A 24955-nucleotide genomic window follows, 5' to 3' on the forward strand; every position below is an offset into this window, starting at 1 on the left:
TGCACATTGGGTGCTTGTCAGTCTTTTTTTAAAATAGTTTTTCATAGATTCTATTCCATTTCTTTGTTCTACTGTGAATGCCTGCAAGAAAGTGAATCTTAGGGTAGTATATGGTGACATACGAATGAAGAATGGAGGGAGATCTCATTGATCCACCGAATACTGAAATAACTGGACAGAGCGGACAAGAGGAGAATGTTTCCACTGTAGGAGATTCAAAGATACAAGGATACAGCCTCAAAATAAGGGTTTAAACACTTTGAGATGAAGAGGGTGGTGAATCTGTGGAATTCATTGCACAGAGGGCTGTGGAGGCCAAGTCAATGGGTATATTTAATGCAGAGATTGGTAAGTTCTTGGTCAGTAAGAGGTGTAAGAGTTGCAGAAAAAGGCAGGATAATGGAGGTTAAAAATGCTTATTTAATGGTAGAAAAGAATTGATGGGCTTAATTCTGCTCTATATCTTGTGAATATATGGTTTTAGCTTGATGTACGTAATCAAGGCTATCATAGCAATTATCTACATTAGTGGGCAAGTTGGAACAGTTACCTTTAGCAAGTTGTATGTTCAGCAAACAACAATTACAGCATCTTAAAACAAAATTTTGTATGGTGCACCGAAAGTAGTGGCATTATTTTTTGTGTATGTACAATTACCTGTGGTTCATGTGGACCGATTGCATACATGGATGCAAGTACACACGTATCAGATGTACACATGTGAATAGCTGTTCCATGTGGTGAAATGGGATGAGACTGGATTGGCCAAAAGGCCCACATCTGTGCTGTGGTGAAGGGGTTTGTTGTTTTCAGTCTGGGCCAGCTTACTCACCTTTGGACCCTACCACACATTCAGCTCTTCCTTTTGGCTCCAAGTAGCTGTTTTCATGCAACAGCGGCCACACCTCTCCGACAGGTGAGCTAAACCCAGAGAGAGTAGCCAGCAAATCACATACCCCAGTGAGCTGGCAACACGCCTGTCCCAGTATGTGAAGTCAGCTCTGGTGGGTGAGATCAACAGTGAGCTCCAATGGCAAGAAGGTGGTTCTGCAATGCCTCGCAGAGAGAGAAAGGCATGATAATGCAGAGTAGTCAAGGTCATCTCTGCAACCGAGGAAGACCCTAGTTTGTGACGACCACTTGTATCACCAGACCTGAATTTCTGAGGTCGAAAGAATGGAACTGCTTCAGTGCAACGGCCTTTTCCACTTTAAAAACTTTCCCATACAGGTCTCCTGTCATTGTTGGATATGACAGACAACCACTGAATGTTCTACCATTCTGATTTGGCAATGATAATGGAAGGAGGCTAAGAAAATTAATAAATCATAAATCTAAAGCATACAAAAAGGCAGAAGTAAACAATAGAGTTGATGACTGAGAACTTGTCAGGAAGCAGCAGGGGGTGACTAACAAAGAGATAAAAATGATTGCAAAAGTAAACAAACAATGAAAAACAGTGGATACATAAAAAAGAAAATGATAGTTAAAGCAAGTGTAGGACCACCCCCGCCCCCCACACCCCTGCCAGAATGAAGTGTGGGATCCCTTGCAAGTGAAAAAGGGAGTGAGGAATTAATAAAGGAAACAAGGGAATAGCAGATAATTTAAACTAACATTGATCTTCACACGCCATCAAGGACACCTTCAATATGCAATGCCTCAAAAAGGCAACATCTGTCGTTAAGAACCCACATCATCTAGGACATGTCCTCTTCTCATTACTACAACTAAAATGGAAGTACAGGAGCCTGAAAACACACTCTCAATATTTTAACAACAGCTCCTTTCCCTCTACAATCTGATTTCTGAACAGGCAATGAACACTATCTCACTTTATGCTCTTTTGTTCGTTACTTATTTGTGTGGTTTTTTTTACTTCTTATTGTAACTTGTACTAATGGGTAGCCTCCAACCTGATGGCATGAACATCGACTTCTCTAACTTCCGCTAAGGCCCCACCTCCCCCTCGTACCCCATCTGTTACTTATTTTATGCACACATTCTTTCTCTCACTCTCCTTTTTCTCCCTCTGTCCCTCTGAATGTACCTCTTGCCCATCCTCTGGGTCCCCCCCCCTGTCTTTCTTCCCGGACCTCCTGTCCCATGATCCTCTCGTATCCCCTTCTGCCAATCACCTGTCCAGCTCTTGGCTCCATCCCTCCCCCTCCTGTCTTCTCCTATCATTTTGGATCTCCCCTCCCCCTCCCACTTTCAAATCCCTTACTCACTCTTCCTTCAGTTAGTCCTGACGAAGGGTCTCGGCCTGAACCGTCGACTGTACCTCTTCCTACAGATGCTGCCTGGCCTGCTGCGTTCACCAGCAACTTTGATGTGTGTTACTAATTTTTTATATTGCATTATACTACTGCCACAAAACAACAAGTTTCATGACTTACATCAGCAATAATAAACCTTATTCTTATTTTGATTCACTGGAAGCATCCCAAAGATCAGGGGTCCCCAACCTTTTTTGCACCGCAGACCAGTTTAATATTGACAATATTCTTGCGGACCGGCCGGCCAGGGGTAGGGGGCGGGGTGGGGGGGGTGGGTGTTCAAGTAGGGTTAAACTCACCTCAACATGTCCTTTATAGTTAGGTTTGCCAACTTTCTCACTCCCAAATAAGGGACAAAAGTAGCAGTCAAATCCCGGGACACTTTACCCCAGGAAAGACTACCATGGCCATGAAGCCTTGCACGGGCATCTGTGTGCACATGCGTGATGTGCGCATATGTGCCGATTTTTTTTCTCCCACAAATCGTTTTTCCCTTCATCTTCCCAACTATACTGTACATACATTATTTCTACTTTATATAGGTTGTGTATTTATCATATTATTCCTGCTTTTACTATACGTTAGTGTTATTTATTTTTGGTTTTATGTGTTATTTGGTATGATTTGTTAGGTTATTTTTTTTTGAGTCTGGGAACGCTCAAAAATTTTTCCCATATAAATTAATGGTAATTGCTTCTTCGCTTCACACCATTTCGGCACGAAAGGTTTCATAGGAATGCTCTACCTTTGTGGGGGAAATACAGGATAAACCAATTTAGCCCAATATACGGGATGTCCCGGCAAATATGGGACAGTTGGCAACCCTATGTTCAACTTCAACAGTGCGTGACAGGGAATGAGGAAAGGTGCAGCTGACTCATATCACTTCCTCACGGCCCGGTAGTTGGGGACCGCTGCCAAAGATAACAAGATAGTCTTGTTTCAAACAGGAAGAAAGAACTTGCAACAATACTTATCAAGAAGGACAAAGTACTGGAAAAACAAAATGAGACTAGAGGCAGATAAATCACCATGGTTTTTCCACCCCACCCCACAAGGGTTTTAAAGGCATTGACTTGTTGCTGTTCTGCCATTGAGTCAGTGTCGACTCATGGCGACCCTATGATAGTTCCTCTAAAAGACTTTTAATCCTTGCAAAGGCAGCTCCTTGTAGATAACATTGCATTCATTACTGTCCTTATTGTGTCCATCCATCTGATTGATGGCCTTCCTCTCTTCCATTGTCCTTCCATCTTGCCGAGTATGATATCCTTTTCCAAGGAGTTGGTTCTTCGCATGATGTGCCCAAAGTACAATAGGTAGAGTCTTGTCATATGAGCCTCCAGAGAGAGACTCAGTTTGATCTCATTAAGAACCGATATGTTTGTTCTGAGGGGTCCACGAGATGCATAGTATTATTTTCTATAAGGTTCGTCCATCGTCATCGATGAGAACCTCCACACAATTAGTACTTTTTTTAAAACGAGGTCGAATCGCTAGCTCAACGCTCAACCCTCAACGAGGCATGGATAGAGAGGGTGCAAGGGAGCTGGCCGGATTTGAACTTGGGATCTCACGCCCCAAAGTCCAGCACTGTTGCCACTACGCCGCCAGCCAGCTTTTATGATGGTGTCGAGACTAGCGCTTGATTTGGATTTAAGTGAGGGAGAGTTGCGCAGCATCAGCCTCACTTTGTCTTCCCAATTCCCATCTGGATCCAGTGGCAAGACAAGAGTCAAGAGGGCTGGAGATGGAACGAGGTGCAGTGGATGACAGGATGTCTTCTGTGTCTTGTCGTGCTCTACACGTTCCACGACGCTTGCAGAGACCACATTCTTAACTGTTGGACCTTCCATTGGTCTCATCCGCTCAATCCGCCAGAGTCTGTCTTCACATGCTGGGATAGACATCTCTCTATCTCACCGAGGGTTTGAGACCCGTCGGCTACCCTCACCTGGCTTAGCCGGCTTGTTGAAGCTGTTGCCCGGGGTGTGGCTGCTGTCGCATGCAAACAGCTACGAGGAGCCACAGGTGAGAGCTAAGTGCCAGGTGGGGACCAAAGGTGGACTAACCACCTTGAAAAGGACGCGAGATGTTCCCCCACCAGAGGTGCTACCCCTCCCTGACACCCCATACACCCCATTTTTCTCTACACCACAATTCAAAGACATCAATATGCTTCCCATCCTCCTTCTTTACCATTCAACTTTCACATCCATATTATGTCATTGAGACCACCATCACCTACACAAGTTGAATCTTTGTATGTAGAGATAGATTCCTGTTTCTAAGGATTTTCGCTAAATCTTTCTTAGTTGTCCTGCCAAGGGCAATTTTTCATTGACTTTTTTGACTGCTTACCACTTCGGTGTTAAGCATTGATCCAAGTAAGTTGAAACTGTCAACCACTTCAATTTCCTCTCCATTGAGATTGAAATTGGTTGTGCAGTTGACATTTCAGGCCAAAACCCTTTGACCTGGCCTACTGAGTTCCGCCAGCATTTTGTGTGTGTTGCTCTGATTGCCAGCATCTAAAGGTGTTCTTTTGTTTGAAATTAGTTGTGCTGCCAGTAGTCATAATCTTAGTCTTCTTCAGGTTAAGGTGCAAACCCATCTTGAGGCTATGTTACTTGATGTTGGTCAGCAGTTGCTTCAGGTCTTCTTCATTTTCAGCCAGTATTGTAGTGTCATCAGCATAATGAAGGTTATTTAAGATTCTGCCAACAATTCTCATCCCTCAGTTCTCCTCGTATACTCCTGTTTCTCTGAAGATTAGTTCAGCACACAAATTGAACAGACACTGGGAGAGAATGCAGCCTTGTCATATCCCTTTAGGGATGTTGAACCATTATTTTTCTCCTTGTTCCATTGAACTGCTGCTTCTGGATTGATGTAAAGATTATGCATGATGATCAAGTGTTCCAGTATGGCCACATATCCTAATGTGTTCCATAGTTCGTCATGATTGACGCAGCCAAAGGCCTTGCTGTAGTCAATGAAGCACATACAGGTGTCCTTCTGGAATTCTTTTGTCTTCTCAAGAATCCACCTCACATCTGCAATGATGACACTTGTTCCCCTTCCTTTGCTGAAACTTGCTTGAACGTCAGGAAGCTCCTGCTCTAAATAAGGTTGAAGTCTTTTCTTAATGATCTTTGGTAAAATCTTCCTGGTGTGAGGAATGAGGGCAATTGTATGATAATTTTCACACTCAATTGCATCACCTTTCTTCAATATTTGTAAAAATACTGATTTCCTCCATTCACTTGGCCATGATGCTGTCTTCCAGATCAGTTTACAGAGCATTGCCAGTATTGCAACAGCTATGTCTGATTGTTGTAGTATTTCAGCTGGGATTGGGACTCCATCAACACCAGGTGCTTTGTTCTTTGTTAGGGCTTTTAATGTTGCTTCAACTTCTTCCTTCATCACCGTTGGTTCCTGATTAGAAGATTTAGGATGATATTCCTGATCCAGTGGATATTTCTGGTATAATGACTCTCAGTATTCCTTACATTGTTTTTTCATCTTCTCAGATTCATTAAGCATAACATCCTGTGCATCTTTCAGCATTCCCATGTGAGGCTGGAATTTTCTCTTCAGTTCTCTTAGCTTTAAAAAGACTGATCTGGACCTTCCTTTGTTATTTTCCTTTCTTACTTTTTCCACACATTTTTGTAGCAGTTTTCTTTGTCTTGCCTACCAGAACATTGGAAAGCTTGACTGAGAACTGCAACTGCTAGCTTTTTCCCTTAGCTATGGCTTCACTTCTTCCCTGTGCAATTTTCAGAGTTTCTTCACTCATCCATTTTGGTCTCTTCTGCGTTTTCACCTTATGCAGAATCTTTTCACACATTTTCTATGCAACATTCTTGATACTTTCCCACAATCCCTCTGTGTCCTATCAGTTGTGTTTAGAGCAGTGAGAAGGTTGTTCAGGCCATCTATGAATTCTGGTGGAATATTTTGAAGATCATATTTTGGTACTCTGACGAAAGGCTTGTGCTTCCTCAACTTTATTTTTGAGCTTGCATATTTGTAAGTTTGGTGGTCGAAGCCACAGTCAGCTCCAGGTTTTGTTTTTGTTGACGTCATAGAATTTTTCCATCCCTGACTTTTGGAGATATAATCTGTTTGGTTTCTGTGTAATCCGTTGGGAGAGGTCAAAGTGTACAGACTGCACTTGAATCATTGGAAAAACATATTTGAGATGAACAAGTTATTGGTTGACTTCAGGGATAGAAATTTGTTGAAGGGTTTCAAAGATCTCAGAGTTTTGTGAAAGCATCAGCAGATTGGAAAACTGCAATCGTGATTCATTTGCTTACGAAGGGAGACAAAGTGAGGGAAACGATAGACTAACTTCTGTTGCTAAGAAGCTGCAGAAGTCTACAATTCAGGAAGAAAAGCTCATGATTTGGAAAAGAAAACCTAATGCAATCAAGGTAAGTTTGTGTTTTTAGAAAAACTTATTTAAAGATACAGCACAGTTACAAGTCCTACTGGACCAACAAGCCCAATTACACACATGTGACCCATAAACCTGTACATCTTTGGAATGTGGGAGGCAACTGGAGCACATGGAGGAAAGCCACATCGCCACATGGAGAATGTACGAAATCCTTATAATCGGGATTGAACTGGCTCCATAACGCTGCTTTGAACGGGACAATAAAACTACACATGTAAGAAGTCCTGCAGCATCTGGTGATCCTGTGATCTCCGTATTGGTAGCCTATGTCAGAACATCTTTCAGGAGGGTGAACCCTTGCAAGGTGCCAGGCCCTGATGGTGTATCTGGTAAGGAATTGAAAACCTATGCCAACCAACTGATGGGAGTATTCAAGGACATCTTCAATCTCTCACTGCTGCAGTTGGGGGTTCTCACCTGCTTCAAAAGGGTGACAATCATACCAGTGCCCAAGAAGACCAGTGCCTCAATGACTACACCCAGTTGCACTCATGACTACTGTGATGAGGGGTTGTTCATGGCCAGAATCAATCTCTGACTAAGCAAAGACCTGTACCAGCTGCAATATTCCTATCGCCACAATAGATCTACAGCAGATGCAATGTCACTGGCTCTCCGCTCAGCCTAAGATCACGTGAATAATAGCAATACCTACATCAGGCTCCTGTTTATTGATTACAGCTTAGCGTTTATCACAATCATACCTTCAGTTCCACTCAACAAGCTCCAAAACCTGGGCCTCTGTACCTCCTTCTGCAACTGGATCCTTGATGTCCTCACTGCGAGATCACAGTCAGAGCGGATCAGAAATAACTTCTCCTTGCTGACAATCAACACTGGCACACCTCACTGCTCTATTCTCTCTACACTCATTACTGTGTGGCTAGGTCCAGCTCCATCGCCATCTATAAATTTCCTGATGACAACCATTGTTGGCAGAATTTCAGATGGTGATGATGAGGCGTACAGGAGCAAATATGGAGCAGCTGGTTGAATGGTGTCACACTCAGTCAGTAAGACCAAGCAATTGATTGTGCACTTCAGGAAAAGGAAGTCGAGGGAAACACACACCAATCCTCTTCGAGGGATCAGTAGTGGAAAGTGTGAGCAGTTTCAAGTTCCTGGGTGTTGACATTTCTGAAGATCTATGCTGGACCCAACATATTGATGCAATTACAAAAAAGGCATAACAGTGGCTAAATTTCATTAGGAGTTTGAGGAAACTTGGCACATCACCAAAGACCCTCGCAAATTTCTCACTTTCAATCTTTTTTTATTGATTTAAAAGAATAAGGATAAATACAACCCAGAGGAGAGGTTATCTCAAATACATATTTCAATAATAGTACAAACAAAAAAAGGAATATACACAGTCAAAATCATATATAGTATTAAGCTAATATAAAGAAAAAAAAAGAACCACTTCTCCTCTTAACAGTTCATAGACAAAAAGACTCAAAATTTCTGTTATTGAGAAAAAAAACACGAAACTAACCTAAAACAAAAAAAAAGGGACAGGGCAGTCCATTTTGAGGATACAGTTAAAAAAAAAGGAAAAGTCCTTCTGGTCAAATCTAAAACTTCACGGAGAAGAAAAAAAATTAACTGAAAAAGTAAGAAGAATTAGATCATATGAAAATATTGAATAAAAGGTTCGCCAAGTTTGCTCAAATTTAAAAGATGTGTCAAACGTCTGACTCCTAATTTTCTCCAAACTTAAACACGACATAATGGAGGAGAGCCAAAAAAAAAACAGTAGGTGGATTGGGATTATTCCAGTACAATAGAACAGCTCTCCTAGCCAATAAAGTTGAGAAAGCTATCATGCATTGAGTGGAAGCAGGAACGTTTCCTGCTGCTGTTGGAATAACCCAAAGATTGCCGTAAATGAATTAGGTTGTAGGTCCAAACCTATGATTTTTGATAATATTCTAAAAACATCTCTCCAAAAATTACTTAACTTTATGCAGGACCAAAACATATGAGTTAAGGTAGCCATCTCAGTGTTGCATCTATCACAGGTAGGATTTATATTAGAAAAAATATGCGCTAGTTTATCTTTTGACATATGCGCCCTGTGCACTACCTTGAACTGAATCAAGGAGTGACGGGCACAGGTAGAGGAATTGTTAACTAAATGACAGATTTTATTCCATTGATTATCTGAAAGTGATTCTTGAAGTTCCAATTCACAAGCACGTTTAACCTTATCTTTAGACATCATTTGTAAATTCAATAGCCGTTTATATATAATGGCTATCAATCCTTTTGAAATGGTTTAAGCTGAAAGATAACATCTATCCTATTTGGTAAAAGGACAAATGGGTAATTCAGTAACAAATAGCGTAAAAAATTCCTGACTTGCGAATATCTAAAAAATTGTGCATTAGGTAAATCATATTTGTCCACTAGAAAAAGACATTAAACAATCCTCTAAAAACAAATCTAGAAAAGTTTTTATTCCCTTAGTTTCCCATGTTAAAAAGGCCTTATTTAAAACTGATGGTTTAAAAAATACAAACGTTTGTAGTTAAAATAGATATTACTAGAAAGAACTAAGTTAATTAAGTCAAAAAAATCTGCGAAACTGAAACCAAATTTTTAATGTATGTCTAACAATGGGACTAAGATCTTGTCTAGCAATCTTAGAAAACAAGAAGGGAAGAGGAGCTCCCAGTAAAGAAGCCAAGGAGAACCCCTTTACCGAGTTCTCCTCCAAGTCCAACCGTGAAGAACAGTCTTGGTTATCTATACAGTGGATCCAAAAAGTAATATAACGAAAATTAATTGCCCAGTAATAGAATCTAAAGTTTGGTAAAGCCAAGCCTCCATCTTTTTTTAATTTTTGCAGTAAAAGTTTACTCAGTCTAGAGCTCTTATTATTCCAGATATATGACAAGATCATAGAATCTATTCTATCAAAAAACATTTTCCGGACAAAGGATGGAACAGCTTGAAACGTGCATAAAAATTTCAGTAAAACTGTCATTTTTATTGCACTTATTCGATCAATTAACGACATCATCATAGGTGACCATTTGGAAAGCATTCGCAAATTTCGACAGGTACACCATGGCCAGCATTCTAACTGGTTACATCACAGTTTTGTATGGAGAAGCCACTGCACAGGATCAGAAAAAGCTGCAGAAAGTTGTAAAGTCAGCCAGCTCCATCGCGGCACTAGCCTCCTCAGCATTGAGGACACCTTCAAAAGGCTATGTCTCAAAAGGCAGCATCCATCATTAAAAACCCCCACCACCCAGGACATGCCCTCTTCTCACTGAGCCTGAAAACACATACTTAACATTCAGGAAAAACTTCTTCACCTCTAAATTTCTAAATGGACAATGAATCCATGAACATTACCTCAGTTTTTTTTTTGCTTTCTTTTTGCACTACTTACTTAATTGAATTTTACGTATATATTTCTTATTGTAATTTATAGTTTTGAAGTCATGTACTGTAATGTACTGCTGCAGCAAAACAATAAATTTCCCAACATACAGTATGTCAGTCTGATTCTGATTCTAACCACTATGCGCTTTATGTAAGGAATGTGGGCTACAAATTATAACAGTAGACTAGACAATGGGGCACCCTTTGAGAGAAGGGTAGTGCAGTCTGATGTGACCAGAATGAACATTAAATTTTCCTGAATGCTATTGCCATCTCTTTGATTTGAAAATTAAAGAAGAAAAACTCAGTTTATTAAAGAAAAAAGATGCATAGCAAGACAAATATGTGACCAGAATGAACATTAAATTTCCCTGAATGCTATTGCTATCGCTTTGCTTTGGAAATTAAAGAAGAAAAACTCAGTGTATTAAAGAAGAAAGACGCGTAGCAAGACAAATATTGCTCCTCCTCATTTAATGAAGGACACTTTTTATGACCACATTTCTGGTTGATCAGCCACCCTTCAGGAATACTCTAACGTTTTCATTTCTTTTTCCCCGGCTTAAAACCACATAAAGTTGACCATGCTGGAATACTGGTTTCAGCAGAAAAATCAGCACATTCCCCATGGTTTGGCCTTGCGCCTTATGTATAGTCCTAGCAAAGCACGACTGTATCGGGAACTGGCTCCGCTGAAGAGAGAAATCTTCCCCTTCTGATAAACTGAGAGTAATTCTTGGGATCATGACAATGTCATTTTTGAATGCACCAATGTTTATCTTTGCTACGATGAGATTGTTGTGCAGTTCTTCCACCATCATTCGCGTTCCATTGCAAAGCCTTGATGGATCTAAGTTCCTTATTGAAATGATGGGAGATCCCCTCTTCAATTTCAGTTTATGTGGTGGCAATCCAGAGAGTTCGACGGAATCAAGGAATTCTGTAGGAAAATGAGTGGCGTTAGCTCCTTCAATTACGGCATTGAAGGAGCAGTATTCTTCCACGATTCCAGAGAAGAGTCTAATATATGTGAAGTTTATTTTTCGCATCATTTCATTAAGAGGAACCAAGATAGAATTCTTCGAGAAGAGTTCTGCAGGATTGTCGAACGTCGGGTAAATGAAATCAATGCATTCTTCCATAGTTTTCACTGACAGAATCATATCTTCAGGTAATTCGATTTCATTGTTTTTATTTTTCTCAATCTTGTCTTCTCCAACATCCAGTAAGAACTCAGAATATTGTCCTTCTCCCTCACTCAATCGCATGTTTATCTTCAATTGAAACTTGATGAAGCTTCTCCATAAGTATGATTTTTTAATGCATGAATTCTCCACATCAGCATAATTTCCGTGTTTCACAACTGCTAGAAGCTGACAGAAATCACCACAGCAAATGGTTAAAATACCCCTGAAGGCCTCATCCTTGTCGCATACATCACGAAGAGTGCGGTTTGCAGCTTCAAAACTCTCCCTCCTAATCATGGGGCACTCATCCCAGACAATAAGCTTCGCATTTTGGAGTAAATTTGCAGTATTGGTGTTTTTATCGATGTTACAAAGGGCATCCTCATTGACTTTGAGGGGTATTTTGTATCGTGAATGCGCTGTCTTACCACCAGGCATCAATGCTGCTGCAATACCTGATGATTCTACAGCAACAGCAACACCTCCATTTCCCCTAACTTTAGTGAGGATCAAGTTGATGATAAATGACTTGCCCGCTCCTCCTGGTGCATCAGTGAAAATCGCTGAAGAGAGATTCCTTTCCAAGCAGTCGCACACATATTCATATACTTCTCTTTGCTGATTATTCAATAGGGGCTCCTTCTGTGAAACAAATTCCTGCTGTTAGTCTCTATTGTATTGCAGTTCACGCAATAGTTCCAGATTGCCAGCGCTTTGAGTAATTGTACCATTTTTTTGTGTTGGCAAGTTATACTCTTCAAATGTTTTGCCAAATTCTCAAGTTTCTCTTGGAAATACAGAAGAGCTTGTCCATGATGCCTCTCATCGATCATGATATCAGGATCATTGATAGTTCTCCTCTCCATTGGTAAGAAATCTTCAGACATTGCATTCTTGAACCAGTTCCATAATTGCTGTGAATTGTTGATTTCAGTGTTTCTTAGCAAGACGACAAACAAATCTCTCATTGCTCTGGGCATTCTTGTTCTCTCTGCCTCTTCCATAGTTTGCTGCCAATGATCGTCAGCTTGCAACAATCCTCTCTCTCTGCAGACATCTTTGAATGATGGAAGGATATCTCCATCATGTGTTTTCAATGATTTGAAAGACACCGGTCCCTTTATGTGATGAAGAAGTCTCAAATAGTAGAGGTCACCACTTCGTGGAGAAACGGTATACACTCGACCCAGAACATTTGCTTCAAAAATCCCGGAGTAGTCCTTCACTTTTTTCCCCATTCTCCTTCTTTCTCATCTCTTATTAGTCCACATGTAGAATCTGGGAATATCTGCATAGTACAGGGTTCTTGCAAATGGATCGCGAGTGCAAAGATCCATGAATTGCGTTAAAGTGGTTCTTGACATATCATTATTCAGTTGTACAGCAGCATTATCTCGAAAGAATACTTGATGCTGTTGGGGAAGGTGCACTTGAAGGCGAACAACAGCTGGTTCCCTCTCATGAATTGGAAATCCAAGTATCAATCCGACAGCTTCAGAGGCCCGATATATCTGCCTGTCAAATACTGTGTGATTTCATCTTCTCTATTCACTCCTCTTCAGGGTATACTTGATCACGTATTTGACGAACCTGACAGATGAGCATATTTCTACATTTAGATGACAATTGAACAGCTTTAATAGTTGGGCATTATAAGCGACCACCCATTCAGAAGTTATAGTTCGACTTTGTCATCCTACTTGATGACCTTGGAATCCTCCCATTTGCACAGACTGTCTCCTATACACAAGATATGAATCATCCCCATACCTTCTATGCTCAATGAATGGCTTCGGGTACCTCTTACTGCATGTACTATTTTGCCAACATGGTGATTTAGAGGTGCAATACAGACCATGTATCATGTGCTTCAGTACCAATTCATGCAGCTCTGTATCTTCATTTGGATCTGGTATTTCTGCTTAAACGAATTTATCATAATCTTGTGGTCTCGGCTTGGATGCCTCATCGAGCCACAGCAGACAGTGCAAATGAGGCAGACCCCACTTTTGGTATTCAACACTTACAATGTAAGGGATACACCTACCAAAGAGACCATCTGTTCCAGTGAGATACTTCATAAACAACTTTCTCTTCAAGTCAAACACTCTCACGATTAAATCTGGCCGATCATTTGGTGGCTGATGCCAAAAAAGATGCTGTTGGATTTCAGGCCAGTTTGGATTGCATGTACAATGAGGCATTACTATACTTCCGTATATACATCATGGCGTCCTGACATCATTCCATCATGTATCTCGGTCCACCAACAAATGTTGAGGAGAGGATGATGCGCCTTCCGATATTTCTGAAATCATCGTCATCATTCAATGCATCAGTCGGGCCTCTGTATGTTGTTGATCTCAAGGTTGCTTGATTCATTCGGATGTAGCTTAGCCTTTCACCTTCAATCTTAGCAGCCATATCAACCCAAGTATTGTTGGAATAGACGTCCTCCTCTGAGAAGGTTATTAAACTCATTCTCATGATTCATTATTCGATACGCATAATAACGCATTGCCATCAGTTTCTTGTTGCTCATCATTCGGAGTTGCTGATGCCAGCCATTGTCTCCAAGTGGAAAGAAAAATATGTATCGAAAGCTGTCATATGAGTGATGGGACTCTGAAATTATTTGCAAATCACCTCCTCATTCTTTCAACACAATGTGTAACACAATCTTACTTCGGGTTTGGTGCTATTTGGTATAATGACAGTGACTTCGTTGGCAATTTGTGCATTAAATCTTCTCTCGTGTTCAAATGCCGATCTCCGGTCAGGATCAATGACAATGGACGCCTCTGGCGTGCCTCGAATTTGTTCTTTTGCAAGGGATGAAATGTACGGGTTTCATTGTCGTAGTAGGTTTTCCAATAATTCAACAATCTCACATTGAATTCCATCATTCTGGAGTATCCCCATTCTCAATTCTATGCTGTCTTAAGGATCCATGAAGTAAATTTGAAGGAATCAGGCTTGCTGGTTCGGGTCTGGAATTAATTGTCCAATGTAATGATGAATTTGGCCTTGAATAATCACAGAAGGATTCCATCGATTCCTAGTTGGAATGACTTCTTTGGCATCAAAGGATGTCATTTGGAAAAGGCAATTGTATTTTCTGATGTTCTTGCTGAACTTGTTTGCAATAGGTTCATCATTGCTGTACAAATTGAGGAGTTCATTAGGTAGAGGCTGCAAATTGCCTATCCTGACTTTTCCCTTCATACAGCAGAAATGTGCAGTTCCTCCAGTGAATAGGAAGGCACGACAGTGAGGGCATACTCTGGTCATCGAACCAACATCAGCAGAAATGTGACGGCATGCGAGTCGTGCATCTTGCCTTGCTCTTTCTCTGTCGAGGTATTGTCGTCTTCAGGAACACTTGCAATAATGACTCTGTGCCGCATATTCTCCAGTTGATCTTTCCTTTTCTCCTCTGTCTCTTCCTCTCTCCTCCTTCTCTGCCCGTTTTTATCATTCTGGAGATGTGCAGCCCTTTCATCCTTCGTCTCCTCATCTCCTCTACCATTTGTTGCTTCTCTCTGATCCTGGAGTTGTGCGGCCCTGGCCTGATCGGATTCTTGTTCTCTCCTCCTTCTGTGCCTATTGTTGTCATTTTGGAGACATGCATGCCTCTCCTCCTCTGTCTTGTCTGTTCTCATCTTTTTTGTCCTGACTCTTTAATCCTGGAGTTGTGCGGCCCTGGCCTCATCCGATTGTTGTTCTCTCCCTCCCCTCTCCTTGTCACTTCCTGATGACGTTTGGCATCATCTCTTGACCATAATGTCCCCCTTCTCTTTCCACGCGGCATAGTTAGGCTATCCATATATTTTTACCCTAATGCTTGATAGAAGATAGGAAGCAGTAACACCAAAGGCTCCAAGATGCTGTTGTTTCTTGATGATGTGGTTGGTGCTCTCCTAAATGGACATGATAGTCCTGCCCTTTTGCTGTGGTTGGTGTGGCTGCTGTGAGCATCGTGAGGTGCTGCTGAGGCTGGCCGTGCACGTGTCGTCGCGGTCTCCATGGAAGGTGGAAGCGACTCTGTGAGCATCGTGAGGTGCTGCTGAGGCTGGCCGTGCACCTGTCGTCGCGGTCTCCATGGAAGGTGGAAGCGGCTCTGTGAGCATCGTGAGGTGCTGCTGAGGCTGGCCGTGCACCTGTCGTCGCGGTCTCCATGGAAGGTGGAAGCGGCTCTGTGAGCATCGTGAGGTGCTGTTGAGGCTGGCCGTGCGCATGCGTTGGGCTGTGGCGTCCCGATTTCCATGATGGCTGATTGGGTCTCGGGTGAAAGGCAGCCTGTTGATTTTTGGCGAATGAGCAATTTTATATGAGCATATAACCCTGAAGTTTGCCTGCATTCTGTAAGTTAATGCATTTTAATTCGATTTAGCCCAAAAAAGTGCCGCTGTAATGCACCGTTTGCGCTAATTGAAGGTCACAAACAGACAGACAGAGCATGAGAGTTTTAGTAGTATATAGATAGAGGCTTTCTAAAGGGGAAATCTTGCTTAATAAATTTGTTGGAATTCTTTGAGGAGATAACAGGCAGGATAGACAAAGGAGAGTCAGTGGATGTTGGTTATTTGGATCTTCAGAAGGCCTTTGATAAGGTCCCACACTTGAGGCTGCTTAATGAGCTAAGAGCCCACGGTATTACAGGAAAGATATTAGCATGAATAGAAGATTGGCTGACTGCCAGGAGGCAAAGAGTGGGAAATAAAGAGGGTCTTTTCTTGTTGGTTGTGGGTGACTAGTGGTAACTGTTAGGACTGTTCCTTTTCACATTATGATTTGGACAAAGGAATTAATGGCTTTGTGGCTAAGTGAAGGGGCAGCGACTGTTGAAGAAGCCAGGTGTCTGCAGAAGGACTTAGACAGATCAGGGGAATACACAAAGAAGGGGTAGATTCCAAGGAAGTCCAATGGAGGTTCCCAAGAATGATCCCTGGAGTGAAAAGGTTAACATATGAGGAGCATTTGATATCTCTGGGCCTGTGCTCACTAGAATTTAGAAGAATGTGCATGGTCATGCACTTTGGCAGAATGAGTAAAGGTGTGGACAATTTTCTAAGTGGGGAGAAGATTCAAAATTCTGAGGGGAAAGAGGTTTGAGAACCCTCATGTAGAATTTCCCAAAGGTTAACTTGCAGGTTGAGTCAGTGATAAGGAAGGCAAATGCAGTGCTAGCATTCATTTTGATGCGCTGGCATTGGAGAGGGTCCAAAGGATGTTCACGAGAATTATCCCAGGAATGAAAGGATTAACATATGAGGAGTATTTGAAATCTCTGGGCCTGTACTCACTAGAGTTTAAAAGAATGAGGGTGGATCTTATTGAAATCTATGGGATACTGAAAGGCCTCAATAGAGTGGATATGGAGAGGATGTTTTCCGAAGTGGGGGAGTCTAGGACCAGAGAACACAGCCTCAGAATTGATGGATGTTCCACATTCACACCACCCTCAGAGAAGATCCTCCTCAGGTTCTCCTTAAAATCTGGTAAAATGCAAACTGCAAACTTAGGATTTCTAAAGCAAATCTTTAGTTCTAAGATTAGTTTTATTTGTCTCATGTGCATGCAAACATCAAAACGTACAGTGAAATGCATCACTTGCTAGGATTGCGCTTGGGGCAGCCATTAAGTTTAGTTAGCCATTTGATTGATTAGGCACAACACTGTGGATGGAAAGGCCTGTTCCTGTGCTGTACTGTTCTACATTTTAAAACAAACTCAAATTATCTGCAGTACAGGTATCCCTCCAACTCCTACTGTTCTCCAGGTTATAGCATTTCTCTTGGTTACTTCTGCCACATTCTCAAGCTGAAACAGATATTGTTAAACAATGAAAGTGTAGGTTTTTCTTCAAAGTTCGAAGTAAATTTATTACCTAAATATGTATATGTCAGCATTTTGTAACTTTTTTGTAACTCTGTCAGCATATACTACCTTGAGATTCATTTTCTTGCAGGGATTCACAGGAAGAAATAAATATAATAGAATGAAAAACTAATACTACGCATATTTATTTCCTATTCTTGTGAGATTTCTTACACTAAATAGGTATCACTGAAGGATTGTTCCCAGTCCCTGTTTCCAGCCCCGAGGCCTTGTCCAGCTATGTGACAGATATTCCATCCCTATGCTTGCAAATCAGAATTTACACTCGAACACAGCAATGGCCTGCCCTGTTGTGGGCTTAACATGATACTGCAGTCTCTGAGCCATTTTGTCTGACTAGGTTAGGCTGGTTAGGTAATTAACACAGAATAGATTCAAGATTGCCTAATGTCATTTACAGGACGCAAGCATAAGGGAGAATGAAATAACTGTTATTCTGGATCCAATGCAGCACAAAACAAACACAATAAGATAAAGAACAGAATAAATATAAATATTCAAGTCCATAAATATTGTATGTCCATAAAGGCACTGGAGCATCTGTACATAAGGTGACTTACAGGAAATGATAAGGTTTGTAAGGGGGGTGTTAAGGTTTGTTAGTGGATATGGGCTAGGATTTGAAGTTTGAATCCAGGACTAACACCATTGTGGCTCTGGGCATCGATTTCCACAGAGGCTGCTTCACCTTTCAAGGGAAGCAAATTCAGATGTTTCCAATAGTGGAAGAGTCTAGAACCAGAGGATACAACTTCAGAGTAAAAGGACATCACTTTAGAACAGAGATGAGGCGGAATTCCTTTAGCCAGAGGATGGCAAAGCTGTGGAGGAGGGTGTGAAGGGGAGTTGGGGGGGGGTGAAGGGGATTGGGGGAGGTGAGAAGAAGTGGAGAGGGAGGAGGGGGGAATGGAGGGGGAGTGGAGTGGAAGGGAGGGGAGAGGGTGTTGGGGGAGGTGGAGAAGGGGAGAGGGGTGGTGGGGGAAGGGGAGAAGGGGGAGAAGAGGGAGTGGGGAGAAGGGGAGAAGAGGGAGTGGGGAGAAGGGGGGAGAAGAGGGAGTGGGGAGAAGGGGGGAGAAGAGGGAGTGGGGAGAAGGGGGGAGAAGAGGGAGTGGGGAGAAGGGGGGAGAAGAGGGAGTGGGGAGAAGGGGCAGAAGAGGGAGTGGGGAGAGTGGGGAGAAGGGGAGAAGAGGAAGCAGGAAGAAGAGGAGGGAGAAGAAGAGGTGTGGTGGGGCGAGAGAAGGGGGTGGCATCGAGAGGAGAGGGAGGGGTGAGACAAAGTGGGGGCGATGTGGATAGGGCACAGGAAGAGGAGGGGGAGAGGAGGTGGGGAAGAAGGGGAAGAAGAGTTGTGGTGGGGCGAGAGGAGTGGGTGGTGATGAGAGGGGTGGGGGCGTGGGAAGAGGGGGTATGAGAAGAGGAGGGATGCTCTAAACAGGAGGTGGATGGATGGGGGGAGAAGAGGGGTTGTGAGAAGGGGAGTGGTGAGGAGAGTGGCAGGGCGAGAAGTGGGGGGGGTGCGAGAGAAGGGGGGAGAAGAGGTGGGGTGAAGTGGGAGAGAGCCAGGGAGGGAGAAATGATAACGATGAACCAGGCAGATGACCGATCTCAGGCCCAGGGGACCACAGCAACGGGATGACCGGGAGTAACCCCGCCTCGCTGCAGTATAAAGGATGATGGGAAGGAAACAGAGCCGGCGACATGGCGGCGGCGATGGTGTAGAGCCCGGCCCGGTAGTCCCCGGCCAGTGACGGACACAGGGTCCGGCATGGGCTGGCAACTGGCTGTAATCCTCCGGCGGGGGGTGTGGGCGGCGATAACTGGCGGCTGTTACCTGGAGCCGCAGCAGAGCGGCTTCTCCAATACTTTCCACCTGTACGTATGGATCGCGCTGCTCGGAGCTCCGTTCGTCCTGCACCTGGTGAGTGTCCGGGAGGGCCCCGAGGGGTGACGGCTTGGGACAGGGCTGCAGCCTGAGGGCAAAAGAGGGCGGGGCCTGGGAGGAGGGCACTCCAGGGCGGGACCTGATGTTACGAAGAGTGGGGTTCTGGAGACGGGTGGTGCCTGTCAGGATGAGGGGCGGAGCCTGAGGTGGGTGTGGTAACTTTGGGGTGGGGCCTGAGGAAGAGTCCTAACTTGAGGGTCTTCCTAACTTGAGGGATGGGCGGGCGGGGTGGAGAACAGATGCAGAGACAGTGATATGGGGGGGGGGGAGTCACCTATTTGTAGGCCCAGGGGACAGCTGCAGTGTTGGGGTCAGCCAGGAGTAAATGTAAGGATAGGGTTAGGAGGAAGTGTAGGGACTATGTCTGGGTCTGGGAGCAGGGACAGGGATATGGATCAGGGTGTGATCTGTGTGGGGGCAAGGTTTCTGTCCACCTGAGGTTCGGAAGTGTACACATGGAAGACAGTTTAATATCATCGAAGTGCTAAAGGAACTCAGCAGGTCAAACAGCATCTGTGGAGTATTCTGTAGGCCCCCTGGTAGCAGATTGGGAGGCAGATTTTGGAAAGGTGCAAAAATAACAGGGTTGTTATCATGCTTGTCATTAACTTCTCTAACGTTGATTGCCACCTGATTAGTTCCAAGAGTTTAGACGGGGCAGAGTTTGTGTGTGTCCAGGACGGGTTCCTGTCACAGTATGTTGACAGGCCGACTTGGGGGAATGCCACACTAGATCTAGTATTAGGTAACGAACTGGGTCAGGTCACAGATCTGCTCCCCGGCCTTTAACATTATCATGGAAAAGAATAGAATCAGAGAGGACAGGAATTTTTTAAATTGAGGAAGGGCAAATTATGAGGCTATAAGGCTAGAACTTGAGGGTGTGAATTGGGATGATGTTTTTGTAGGGACATGTGCTATGGACCTGTGGTCGATGTTAAGGGATCTCTTACAGGATGTTAGGGATAAATTTGTCCCGGTGAGGAAAATAAAGAATGGTAGGGTGAAGGAACCATGGGTGACAAGGGAGGTAGAGAATGTAGTCAGGTGGAAGAAGGCAGCATACATGAGGTCTAGGAAGCAAGGATCAGATGGGTCTACTGAGGAATATAGGGTAGCAAGAAAGGAGCTTAAGAAGGGGCTGAGGAGAGCAAGAAGGGGGCATGAGAAGCCCTTGGTGAGTAGGGTAAAGGAAAATCTCAAGGCATTCTTCAATTATGTGAAGAACAAAAGGATGACAGGAGTGAAGATAGGACCGATTAGGAATAAAGGTGGGAAGCTGTGCCTGGAGGCTGTGGAAGTGAGCGAAGTCCTCAGTGAATACTTCTCTTTGGTATTCACCAATGAGAGGGAACTTGATGACGGTGAGGACAATATGAGTGAGGTTGATGTTCTGGAGCATGTTGATATTAAGGGAGAAGAGGTGTTGGAGTTGCTAAAATACATTAGGACGGATAAGTCCCTGGAGCCTGACGGAATATTCCCCAGGCTGCTTCATGAGGTGAGGGAAGAGATTGCTGAGCCTCTGACTAAGATCTTTATGTCCTCGTTGTCCGTGGGAATGGTACCGGAGGATTGGAGGGAGGCGAATGTTGTCCCCTTGTTCAAAAAAAGGTAGTGGGGATAGTCCGGGTAATTATAGACCAGTGAGCCTTACGTCTGTGGTGGGAAAGCTGTTGGAAAAGATTCTTAGAGATAGGATCAATGGGCATTTAGAGAACCATGGTCTGATCAGGGACAGTCAGCATGGCTTTGTGAAGGTCAGATCATGTCTAACAAGCCTGATAGAGTTCTTTGAGGAGGTGACCAGGCATATAGATGAGGGTAGTGCAGTGGATGTGATCTACATGGATTTTAGTAAGACATTTGACAAGGTTCCACAGGAACCTTTATTCAGAAAGTTAGAAGGCATGGTATCCAGGGAAGTTTGGCCAGGTGGATTCAGAATTGTCTTGCATGCAGAAAGCAGAGGGTGATGGTGGAGGGAGTACATTCGGATTGGAGGGTGTGACGAGTGTCCCACAAGGATCTGTTCTGGGACCTCTATTTTTCGTAATTTTTATTAATGACCTGGATGTAAGGGTAGAAGGGTGGGTTGGCAAATTTGCAGATGACACAAAGGTTGGTGGTGTTGTGGATAGTGTAGAGAATTGTCAAAGATTGCAGAGAGATCTTGATAGGATGCAGAAGTGGGCTGAGAAGTGGCAGATGGAGTTCAACCTGGAGAAGTGCAAGGTGGTACACTTTGGAAGGACAAACTCCAAGGCAGAGTACAAAGTAAATGGCAGGATACTTGGTAGTGTGGAGGAGCAGAGGGATCTGGGGGTACATGTCCACAGATCCCTGAAAGTTGCCTTACAGGTAGACTGGGTAGTTAAGAAAGCTTTTGGGGTGTTAGCCTTTCATAAGTTGAGGGATAGAGTTTAAGTGTCGCGAGGTAATGATGCAGCTCTATAAAACTCTGGTTCGGCCACACTTGGAGTACTGTGTCCAGTTCTGGTCGCCTCACTGTAGGATGGATGTAGAAGTATTGGAAAGGGTACAGAGCGGAATTATCAGGATGCTGCCTGGTTTAGAGAGTATGGATTATGATCAGAGATTAAAGGAGCTAGGGCTTTACTCTTTGGGGAGAAGGAGAATGAGAGGAGACATGATAGAGGTGTACAAGATAATAAGAGGAATAGATAGAGTGGATAGCCAGCGCCTCTTCCCCAGGGCACCACTGCTGAATACAAGAGGACATGGCTTTAAGGTAAGGGGTGGGAAGTTCAAGGGGGATATTAGAGGAAGGTTTTTTACTCAGAGAGTGGTTGGTGTGTGGAATGCACTGCCTGAGTCAGTGGTGGAGGCAGATACACTAGTGAAATTTAAGAGACTACTAGACAGGTATATGGAGGAATTTAAGGTGGGGGGGGGTATTTGGGAGGCAGGGTTTGAGGGTCAGCACAACATTGTGGGCAGAAGGGCCTATACTGTGCTGTACTATTCTGTGTTCTATGAAATGAATAAACAGTTGACATTTCAAGCCAAGACCCTTCTTCAGGACCAGAAAGGAAGGGGAAAGGTGCCAGAATAAAAAGATTGGGGGAGGGGAAGGAGGACTAGCTAGAAGGTGATTGTTGAAGCCAGTTAGGTGGGGAAGAAGGAATCTGATAGGAAATGAGAGTGGACAATGGGAGAAAGGGAAGAGGGAGAGGTACAGGGGGAGGTGATAGGCAAGTTAGGAGGCCAGAGTGGGGAATAGAAGAAGGGGGAGGGGAAAAATCACTGGAAGGAGAAATTAATGTTCATGCCAGCAGGTTGAAGGCTACCTAGACGGAATATGACGTGTTGCTCCTCTGCCCTGAGAGTGGCCTCATCGTGGCAAAGACAGAGGTTAGGGAATGACGTCGGGATAGGAATTAAAATGGTTGTCCACAGGGAAATTCCTGTTTGAGCGGATGAAGTGGAGGTGCTCGACAAAGCAGCTCCCCCCCCCCCCAATTTATGTTGGGTCTCACCAGTGTAGAGGAGGTCGCATTAGGAATACCAGATGGAATTGATGACCTCAACAGACTCACAGGTGAAGTGTTGCCTCAACTGTTTGGCCAGGAGTCTGATATGGGGTGAGGAGCTGCCCTGGGCTGAGTGGCTTGTGAATGAGAAGGCAGTTAGAGTTGGAAAAAGATTAAAGGAAGAAAATGCATGTTTAGGTGAGGGGACAAGTTTGAGAGAAAGTACGTTGCCAGTGGAGCAGATGATGGTAGAGGGAAGGAGGAGAGGAGGTATAAAGTAAGGGGAAAGTATGGCAAGTTTGGCTTAGAAACAGAACATAAAAACTCATTGGAGACTTCATCAGGACCGACGAAGGGACTCATCCCAAAACATCGGCTGTTTATTCCCCTCCATTGATATTCTCCGACCTACTGAGTTCCTCCAGCATTCTGTGTGTGTTGCTCTGACTTTCTGGTATTTACAGAATCTCTCGTGTTTCTGCAAATTCCTTCTATATTACATGTTTACAAGCATGCTTCTTGATGTGCTAAGGGTTGTGTAGGTGAATAGAATCCCATAGTAACATACACAAAATGTTGGAAGAACTCAGCATCTCAGGCAGCATCAATGAAAAGGAATAAAGAGTTGATGTTTCGGGCCAAAACCGTTCACTAGGAGATTGTATGTTCTCCCCGTGACTGCATGAGTTTCCTCTGGGTGCTCTGGTTTTCTCCCACATTCCAAAGATGTACGTGTTAGGGTTAGTAAGTAGTGGACTTCTTATGTTGCCGTCAGAAGCATTGCTGACTGCTGGCTGCCAGGCACATCTCCACGCAAATAATGCATCTCACTGTATGTTTCAATGTACATGTGACAAATACAGCTACTCTTTATCTTTAGATGTAACAATCAAACATCCAATACATTTGTTGTTGAGTTCCTCTCCGCACTTGTGGTGCATCAGGTAGCAACTGTGCTATTTCTTTACCATTTGTCTTTTTTATGAGGTGGAGTTCCTAGATCAACGCTCATCCTAGCACGGATGGAAAGCGTGCAAGGAGCCAGTCCTCAAAGTCCAGTGCTGATGCCAGTACACCACCAGGCGGCTAATTCCTATGAATGGCCGAACTAGTTTCCACTTTTAGTAATTATTCTTTCTTAGCCAAATTATGTACTTTTGATGCCATTCATAAAAATACTGAGGAGATATGGTTACCATATCAAGTGATTTTGTGTATTTTCTGACTTGCGGACCATAAGACATAGGATCAGAATTAAGTCATGTGGCCCATTGAGTCTGCTCCACCATTCCATCATGGTTAATTTATTATCCCTCTAAACCCCATTCTTCTGACTTCTCCCTATAACCTTTAACTCCTTGACTAATCAAGAACATATTAACCTATGCTTAAAATGACTTGGCCTTCACAGCCATTTGTGGCAATGAATTCCATAGATTTACTATCCTCTGGCTAAAGAAATTCCTCTTCATCTCTGTTGTAAAGGGGCGTTCCTCTATTCTGAGGGTGTGCTGTCTGGTCCTAGACTCCCCGACGTATTGGAAACATCTTCTGAACATCCACTTTATCTACTGAAGGCCTTTAAGTATTTAGTAAGTTTCAATGAGATACTAAATTCCAGCAAGTACAGCCCCAGAACCATCAAATGCTCCCCATAGTTTAATCTTCTCATTTCTGGAATCATTTTCATGAACCAAAATCAATTTGTATATGAATGTAAAAATAGAGCCCATTCATAAGTTGGGGATGGCCCGAGCATACAAACTGCACACTGATAGTGCAGGAAAACCATATTGAACCAGGTTTGCTGCTCTATTAACTTGTGTGTAACTCCTCACTATTGAAGGAATAGGCAACTCTAGATGGTAGCAAAGCTCTTCAACGTAGAACAGTACAGCAAAGTACAGTCATTTTGGTTGAAGATGTAGTGCTGACCTTTTAACCTATTCCAAGATCAAGCTAAGCCTTTCTTCCTATATAGCTCCCCATTTTTCTACCATTCATGTGTCTATATAAGAGTTCCTTAAAAGTCCCTGATGTATCTGACTATACCACCATTCCTGGCCACACAAGCGTTCCATGCAACCACCATTCTTTCTGTAATAGGTTTATCTCTGATATACCTCCCCCCCACTATATACTTTCCTCCTATTACTTTAAAATTATACCCCTTGTATTAGCCATTTCTGCCCTGGGGAAGAAGTTTCTGGGTGTCTGCTTGAAGTTTCTGATTCCTATTGAATGCAGTGACTTGGAACTTCATCCAAGGACCAGATAAATTGAGT

The 24955-nt window shown here is 43.4% G+C and overlaps 2 protein-coding genes across 4 annotated transcripts in view; one reads left to right on the top strand and one right to left on the bottom strand.

The window, feature by feature from the left end:
* The window catches only part of LOC134357299 (uncharacterized), a 185980-nt gene that overhangs the window by 17415 nt on the left and 143610 nt on the right, over positions 1-24955 (bottom strand). Inside the window, exon 2 of the mRNA XM_063068680.1 lies at positions 19066-19317. Within this exon, the coding sequence (XP_062924750.1) occupies positions 19066-19317 (252 nt within the window). The remainder of the gene's footprint in view (positions 1-19065; positions 19318-24955) is intronic.
* Positions 18928-24955, top strand: part of LOC134341494 (pecanex-like protein 1) — a 275158-nt gene continuing 269130 nt past the window's right edge. For all 3 annotated transcript variants that reach the window (XM_063039370.1, XM_063039362.1, XM_063039377.1), the window contains exon 1: positions 18928-19152. In XM_063039370.1, coding sequence (XP_062895440.1) covers positions 19000-19152 — 153 coding nt within the window. In that variant the 5' untranslated portion in view covers positions 18928-18999. The remainder of the gene's footprint in view (positions 19153-24955) is intronic.

Source organism: Mobula hypostoma, chromosome 2 (assembly GCF_963921235.1).
Source record: "Mobula hypostoma chromosome 2, sMobHyp1.1, whole genome shotgun sequence".
NCBI classification, from domain to species: Eukaryota; Metazoa; Chordata; class Chondrichthyes; order Myliobatiformes; family Myliobatidae; genus Mobula; species Mobula hypostoma.